The sequence below is a fragment of the Triticum aestivum genome, chromosome 7D (assembly GCF_018294505.1).
Source record: "Triticum aestivum cultivar Chinese Spring chromosome 7D, IWGSC CS RefSeq v2.1, whole genome shotgun sequence".
In the NCBI taxonomy this organism is placed as follows: Eukaryota; Viridiplantae; Streptophyta; class Magnoliopsida; order Poales; family Poaceae; genus Triticum; species Triticum aestivum.
In genome coordinates this window covers 633,390,789-633,399,286 of record NC_057814.1, presented here as the reverse complement: position 1 = coordinate 633,399,286, position 8,498 = coordinate 633,390,789, and the positions used below count along the sequence as shown (strand labels likewise).

Genomic DNA, 8,498 nt, shown 5'->3' with positions numbered 1-8,498 from the left:
TGGTTGTATCATAATTTTAGGTGTCAATCACTTCAGAGACAACAAAGTCATAAAGGAACACAATATCTCTCTTAGCTGCCCATGGATCGATGCATAAGCGCTTAAAATTATTTCCAAACTACACGATGGGCAGAAGCATGCATATATAAGCTCATAGGCCCATAAGTCTAGCATGGGAGGAAAAGGGTAGGGATGAACCACCATCTGCTTAAACGAGGTGGCCGGTCGGAGAGCATAAAAGAGGTGGCCGGTTGGTGACGAGTGAGGGCCAAATCCTATGTCGTCGTCGGCTAGGTCTTTTTTGGTCAATTTTCTTCCATTATTACTAACCACATACGACTCTGAGGATCCAGATTGGATCGAGATATAAAATTAGCCCGACTAAAAACAAATAATGGATCCACTTGTGTTGGCCTATCAAGAAACTCCAGCTCACGCGCCAACATGGGAGACCTATGTGGCCTGGTGGTTATGGGGGTGGGGTGGATAAACCGTGTAGACCAATGAGTATCTAGCGACCTAGTCGTGTTGAGGTACCTTATAGGGGTACACGGAGGATAGATAGATGGATCGACAGATCTGCTAACTCTGGGATCCTATCATAACTAGAATGTATCTTCCTATTTTGTTTGGGGATGACATATTGTATGATATCAAAGGCTGATAATTTGCTACGGAAGAATATGCCTCTACAAAAAGGCTTACAGACTCCTACCGGAGCCTCAAGGCATTTCAATTGCCATTATCTGAAAATCTAGCTTTATATATGCAATCTAGTTCATGTAATCTGTAATCATACATATCAATTACACTTGTAGCACAAGTAGGCCTACTATCCATGTTAAGGTCTAAACTTGGGAAACCTCTATGACTTTGTTGTCTCTGAAGTGATCCCGGGTTCCTTACCTCATCTCTATTCTCCTCTCTGAGACCCTGACTCGTGGCACGATCCCGAGATCAACAGTAAATTAATCCTTGATACTTGTCATCCATCATGGATTTTGTCCATAACTTAGTCCACCTCTCTCCAGATAATGCCTAGCATCTTCATCACCAGCATAATGTTTCTATTTCAGCTTCGACACCTTACTATGGTGGGACTACACAATGATGGTACCGAGGTGGCGTGCCTCACAAAGTCATTATAGGTGTGAGCGCCAAACGGCAGGCGGGCATGCCTCTCATCCCGACCATCAGTTTTGAATGCCTAGATGTTCCTCCAGATGTCAGATCAGATGGCAATCCCTTTTACAAACCGGGCTATGGATCGAACAACCCTTTCTGTGCTTGATTTGCATGGTCATAAAGGTAAAATTGACAAGAAGGGCTAGACCCTGTAAAAAGCAAGGTCCTAAACTTTAGGGAGGGTTGCGATCATGCAAACAATGAGGAAGTCACACCAAACGACCTTGAACTAGGGGAAATTCCAAGTGAGGCGGTGATATTGGTCGGGGAACAAATCGTGTCCTTGCAGGCTCTCCTTGCTCAAACCCTCTGTGAGGTCGAGAGCATGCTCAGGGCCAATATGTCACCTTCTTTGGCTGTGTACCAAGAGGCCCGACCTTTCCTCCAATGTCTTCAAGCTAAGCTCCTTGGCGCTCTTGAGCGGTTAGAGACAACGAAATCCCCTGACTACAAATCTGAACCCATGGGGAGCATAGGTGAGCGAAAAGGAGATGGGACAAGGGCTAGGGTGTGGGGCAAAGAATCATGTTCAAGAGCAAATCCAATGTGAGCGTCGCTCCGACCAGACCGGTCAACCATAGAAACTGCAACAATTTTCCATAGATTTGCTGCATATCAACCTTCAAATCTGGGCAGATGCATCCTCTCTGCTTGCGTTCCGTCACATGCTTTCTGTTTTGAAACAAAAGAATTTTGCAGGAATTTCATAGGAAAGGAATTCTATATGATTGTTTTCCTATGTAGGATTGGCTTTGAAAATTCCTATTGGATCCTTCTCTCTCTCTCTCTCTCTCTCTCTCTCTCTCTCTCTCTCTCTCCCTCCCTCCCTCCCTCGCTCCCTCCCTCCCTCTCCTAAAGAAACAATTCCTACAAAATTAACAACTATGGTGGGCTAACGTTGCACACGGGCCAAAAGCCTTCACGCTGGTTCTCACACAAGGTGCTCGGCCCGGATGAACAGTGTTGTAAAAGGAAGAAGCCCAAACTAAAGCAACCCAGTAATCACTTACGCCCTTGCCCTGAACTAATTTTTTTAACAAGTTGCTCTTGCATGTTTCAGATGTCAGTAAACAATAGTACTAGTAAGCATGCACCAGATAAAAGAAAAAGTAGGAATCCACACTTGCAAACTAAATATTCATCTGTATATTCAGAACAAACTTATGGAAGAAAATAGCTTCTGCATTAGATCCGAGCAGTTCATCATATTGTTTGCAGATTTAAGACTCGTGATTGCAAGTGAATACTCCCCTGTATATTCAGAACAAACCTCAGGAAGAGAAACAAGATGTGGTCTCAGTTCATTCATCCTGTCATGGACACCATCACGGAAAATATGATCCAGGGATATAATGGATACATGGCATGAAACTGTGAATATAATGATACAGATCGCATAAGAAGTTTGCAGGAATCCTCTGCACAACAGATCATTTATTTGATGTCATAACTGTAGCTCCTGAAGAATCACCAGGAGACATCGCTGTAGATGAAGATGGCAAAATATTAGAGAAGTTATTAATCATCATCTGCTGGCCAAGATAATACTAGTGTAATGATACGCACCTGCAGATTAACGAGGATGATTTTCCAGAATGATTTTCTGACTCATCATCACAACTTGAACTGTCAAAAGAGAATGTGGTAAGAAATCAAATATGTATGCACGGTAAAGAAAGACAAAATTATAGAAGCAACTAATCCCGAGGCGAAGAACTAAATGTGTTAATTGGAAGGGTGAATCGGTGTAGTTAGTAGTTACCATGACAAACTCGAGCGTCGGCTTGTTGGGATTCACGTGTACGGCTTGCCAAATTGCATCCCCTGCCTCTTCCGGCTCTGGCTTGGACCACGACACATCATACCACCTCCCAACATAGACCTGTTTAAGCGAAGAAAGGTTCTCCAGGCCAAAGTCCAAATCACCGAATTGATCCCATGTCCGCTGCACTGATAAAATAACCTCAAGGGTCTCTAGCCTCTGCATGGCTCCTTGTGCGAACTTCAGCTCCATGATGCTACTGCCGATCTTGAGCCTTGCGAGACATTGGAATGGATAACTGCTGTTGATCACCATCCTTTGTCTGCGATATGTTGTTTTTACCACCCATATATCAAGATCGCGGAGTGATGGCATGTTGCCAAGCACTTGAAGGTCCTCTTCTCTGAGTGTTTCCAGATGCTGGATTAGAAGGGTAGAAAGGTTGGAGAGTGAGGATATCCATCTTGGCATATTGAAGTTTATGCTATCAGTCAGATGGATGCATTGAAGCTGTTGTAGCTCAGACGACAAATTGTCAACTCCGTAATCTATGCTTCGGTGGACACCGGTTATTTTAATTGTTTTGAGATTGACCAGGTTGGAGAGACACCGCCGGAAAAGTTCCTTATAGTCATCGTTCCATTCATAAACCCTGATACAAAGATTCCTCAATTCCGTCAGCTTGCTCAGACCATGCAGCATGGATGGGGATGTGACATAGATATCCTTCAATTCTTGCAGGGATTTCAAATTCCCCATTCCTTCTGGCAGGCTCGTACTTATGCCAATATGAAGGTACACTAGTTGTGTTAGCTGAACAAATGGTGCTGGTAACACTTGTATTTTCGTCTCACTTACGTCCAATACTTGCAAGAACTGTAGATTCCCAATCTCGTCCGGGATCTGAGTGATATTTGTCTTGCATAGCCATAAATGCCTCAAGTGAAACATATTGCAAATAACCTTAGCATGACGATTATCCACAGTTGAACAATAACTTAAGTCTAATGCACGCATGAGTGAAAAGCTTGAAAGTGCTGGTAACAAACTAATATCTTGCTCAAACACACTGAGTGACCGCAAATGGGAGACACTCATGGTTGCCATCTGCTTGACATTGCCTTCATTTAGGCTTTGGACTGATAATCGACATACCTTACTTGGTGCAGATACTGGTTGCTGACCACCTATATATGTTAGGAAATTCTCTTCCCTTGACAAGGAAGTGATGAGATCAAGCACCATATCATGTACACGGCAAGCACTCGCTTTATCATTAGTGATATCCGCCGGTTGGATCAAGCTTTTGTTAATGAGCTCACTGAAATAATCTTCTCCTATTTCATACAAGCTCTTCCCATGTTCTTCCCGAACAAAACCTTCGCCAATCCACCGCCATATCAAATCTCTAGCTAAAATCTTATAATCCTCTGGGTAAAAACTTATAGACAATAAACATGTCTTTAGATGTGGAGGTAGATCATAGTAACTGACTGATAAAATCCTTCTCATGTCCTTCACATCAGGACTATCTTGTAGCCCAGAACCCATAGCTTGGTACACCTTGGACCAATCATTTCCTTTTTTACTGGCTAACATACTAGCTATCGTCATGATAGCTAATGGTACTCCACCACATCTCTTTATAATGTTATGTGATACTTCAGCTAATTGATTAGGAGGACATTTGTCTTCAGTACCAAATATTCTTTTGCAGAATAATTTTCTTGAGTGTGCAAGAGTAAGTGGCTTTAGGACATAAACACCACCAATTTGTTTGGCAATATCAAGATTGCGAGTTGTTGTGATTATTCTACTTCCACATTTGTTCTCAATCAAAGCATGTTTGATGGTTTTCCATGCAGAACTCTTCCATATGTCATCAATCACAATGAGGTACCTATAAGATGATATCGGAAGACCATGTATTAGTGAAGCTCTATATGATCTTCTGTTTCTTTTAGCACACATAAGTCAAAACGTGTCAACAGAAAATAAAACGAGGGAATTAATCATCATTCATTATTCCTCTTTGGTCAACATCCATGTATTTTTTTTAGATGGAAGTCTCCCATTAGAAACATCGTCATGACTGAAGATAGAAGCCAATGAAACAAAGCTGATAACCGCATTGACATTTTAGAATAGTCGCTATTGTTCATGGTTCAATTGAGTTCCCCCCATACTTAAAGCCTCATATCTTAATTAGAAAATCAGATTAGTGACAGATTGATACTTTAAGAGGGTTAACAATACTCAAATCAATGGCCTGCCTATTTGGAAGATAATACTTAATAGATGGCATGCCTATGGATGAGAAAGGATCAATCAAATAAATATATCGGAGATATAACACAGGGTACGGACTTGCCTCGTGAAAATTTAGAAGTTGGATGTTCAGTACACTCATGTTATTCAATATTTTGAATATTAAATGGTTGTGGAATTCAAAAAATAAATATAAAAATAGCACTTTAAAAAGAATGAAAATTAGAATTTTATTTTCCATATCTTTGTTTCTACGGAAATTCAAACCAAACGTCTTTTGTTCTACATCCGCAGCCACAAAAATGTGCCACACCCAAAACTGGACCCAACATTTTATTAATATCTGGATCCATACTAGGCAAGCTATATTGATGACATGGTAAAGTGCTGAAGTCGTAATCAAGTACACAACTTACATTGCGCAGTCGATACTTACAGACATACCTCTTGTTTAGAAGAAAATCTCTTAGCTCACGCACAAGTTGTGCTTCACCCCACATCTGTTTGCTCATGCCACTATAGTTGTGCTTCTCAAGCTGATGGAGCATGTCTCTTAAAATATTCTTCATGTTAGGATTAAGAGACAAGGAAACAAAGGCCTCACAGTCGAATTGCGACTTAAGCTTCTGATACACCACATTAGCGAGGGTTGTTTTTCCTAAGCCACCAAAACCGACAACAGAGACTATCTTCAGTTGCTGCTTGGATGCCGCATCCCCCTCTGTCAGCCTCTTAACTAGGTCATTTTCCTTATCTTCAGTGCCAATGAGCTCCGTTGCCTCTTTGTATAGAGCTGATAGGCGAAGGCTCTCAATAGTTGACCCGGCAGCAGGCTTGGAAGCTACACTGTCAACCTTGTACCTATCGCGTCGCTCGCTGACCTCCTTGATACGGCTCCTGATGTCTTTGATCTCAGTGCCCATCTTGTGGCGGATTTTAGCCTTCGTCATCAGATCGATGCTCTTATGGATGAAGCCCATGAAGCTATGCGGATTTTTTTGTGCACGTCTATCAAGACGCACCAGGAATTTATCGACACTGTCCTCGATTTCATAAGATAGCTCCCTGACTTCCTTCGCCCAGAGTTTGACCTGGACGTCAGGTTGCTGATCCAAAGGTGCCTCAGAAATCTTGAGCAGGGCTGTCTCCATGCTCTCCAGCTCGGCTTTGAGGAACCTGATCTCACCCCTGGTGTTCTTGTGCAGGTCATACTCCTCCTTGAGCAGGCCTGCGAGCGTGGGCAGGAGGGTGGTCATAGCTCCGGTCACCACCTCCATCGGGCCTCGATTTCAAATTGCTCAGTCTGAAACAATTGCTCAACTGCTGACGGGTCACCACAGCGCAGCAAAGAGCACCTGTAAAATCAAGGAGCCAAAATTAAACCATGGCTGATGTGGGGATTGGATACATGTGTAACAGAGAAGATGCTAATGGCACCCACTGCACCGACCCTGTGGCAATTGGCAGGCTCGGGGAGCCGAAAATTTGCCGGACTTTCAGTAGGAAGGGAGGGGAAGGTAACGGTGGAGCCAAGCAGGCAAATACCTCACGAACTGAAGTCTGAAGCCAATTTGCTTGGTCTGAACTCTGAAGTCTGAAGTCTGAACAATTGCTCAACTGCACTGGTCACCACATCACAGCAAAGAGCACATGTAAAATCAAAAGAGCCAAAAATTAAACCATGGTTGGTGCGATGATAGGATACCTGTGGAACAAAGAAGACGCTAATGGCATCCACTGCACCGACTCTGTGGCAACCGGCAGGCCCGGAGAGCCGGCAAAATTCGCCGGACTTGGAGTAGGAGGGGAGGGGAATGTAACTGTGGAGCCAAGCTGGAAATACCTCACGAACTGCAAAAGAAGCCACAGCCCAGTGGATATGTACGCGCGGGCAGTCCTGCCGACGGCGATAAGCGCTTGGCGGCGACGGCACGGGCTACAAGAAGGCACGAAGCAACCGGGAAACCCCAGGCGGCCAATCGCCGGAAGGAGAGTGCCAAGGATAGTGAAGCGCGACGGCGACGGGTGCCATTGACAGCGCGGGCTCGAATGGCCACCAAATGGAACCGCCAAGAATCAAGAAATCCAGGGCCACTCGTCGTCGGAGATATTTGCGCCAGACGAAGCCGCCCCCCAGCTACGCGCCGACGACTCGGGCGACGGCGACCTGCCGGTCGGTGATGACAGCGGAAGCCGCGCCCGGCGACGCGCGGGCCGGACCCCCACCGCAGGCCACCAAGGCAAGCCCGCGGTGGCCACCACGAAATCCGGTAGCCCCGCATCCCCCTCCCCGTCTCCCCCCGCGTGCGTCCCAGGTTGGGCTTCCCGTCGCTGTCCTGCTCCACTGCCCCCATCTCGCCGCCTACTCCCTCCCCGGATCCGGGAAGCGGCATCCGCAGCGGTAGAGCAGCATCAGCCTCCCGGCACGCGTTGCAATGCGCCGCCACTGACTCCCGGGGAGAGGGAGGAAACCCTGTAATCTTTATCTTTAATTAAAAACTGTCCCTAAAGTTGCAAAATATGCTTCTTCTCTAAAAAAAAAAGGAGCATGTGCCCGCGCTACAGACAGCAGCCGCCGCCGCGCCCGAGTGAGGAGAGGCATGCGTTGCCAAAGCGGCTATCGCTTCTGCCCGTCCGTCATTAAAACTGGGACGATGCTAGGCGCCGGCGCGCCGGCCGCTCAGCCCTTGGATGCGAGCCCACATGGTCATTGGATGCAGAAAAAAAAAGAAAAAACGATTCGTCCCGGGCTTCGTCTATCTCGGGCTAGATCTGCAGCTCCCGCTCGGCGTCCTCGTCGCCGCGCCTCCAGTGCCCTCTGGTGGCCGTCCTCGTCGCCGGTCCTGACCCTCGCCGTTCGTCCTCGTTCGCTAGTCCCCATCCTCGCCAGCTGGCCGTCCTAGTCGCCAGTCTCCATCCTCGTCGGTCGTCTTCGTCTTCGCCTCGACCTATGCAACAGCTGCACCTGCCGTTGCAGCTCTCAATGGCGACGGGGTAGCTCCGCCGCCGCCCCTCATCGTTGATGCTCACTGCAGCCAACGACGACGGCCACCCAGTCAGTCAACGCCATTGAAACCGTCGCAAACCCCCTGTGTTGCAAACGCTGGAAAAAAGCTTCGAACCCTGAATGGAAAAGCTTCAATCGGCACTGCAAATCAGGGGAGAGATGCAACCCCTCGCGCAAAATGCTTCAACCTTAGATTGAAAAGGTTTCAACCAGATGATAGAGAAAGCTTCAATCAACTGCCATGGATGCAGCTCCGCCTCGCTACCAACGGTCGCC

At 46.3% G+C, this 8,498-nt stretch overlaps 1 protein-coding gene across 2 annotated transcripts; it reads right to left on the bottom strand.

Annotated features, from left to right (window-relative positions):
• Nucleotides 1-2,347: 2,347 nt before the first annotated feature.
• On the bottom strand, nucleotides 2,348-7,479 carry LOC123169763 (disease resistance protein RGA5). 2 transcript variants are annotated; one of them, XM_044587633.1, is made up of 6 exons: nucleotides 6,921-7,479; nucleotides 6,761-6,832; nucleotides 5,660-6,570; nucleotides 2,948-4,847; nucleotides 2,752-2,811; nucleotides 2,348-2,668 (listed from the first exon to the last, which is right to left on the bottom strand). In XM_044587633.1, exons 3-5 carry the CDS (start codon nucleotides 6,490-6,492, stop codon nucleotides 2,800-2,802), a joined length of 2,745 nt encoding a protein of 914 aa, XP_044443568.1. In that variant the 5' UTR covers nucleotides 6,493-6,570; nucleotides 6,761-6,832; nucleotides 6,921-7,479; the 3' UTR covers nucleotides 2,348-2,668; nucleotides 2,752-2,799. The 2 variants fall into 2 exon arrangements, with proteins under 2 accessions (XP_044443568.1, XP_044443567.1); XM_044587632.1 differs by having other exon boundaries at nucleotides 2,349-2,668; nucleotides 6,761-6,837.
• Between the last annotated feature and the right edge of the window lie 1,019 nt (nucleotides 7,480-8,498).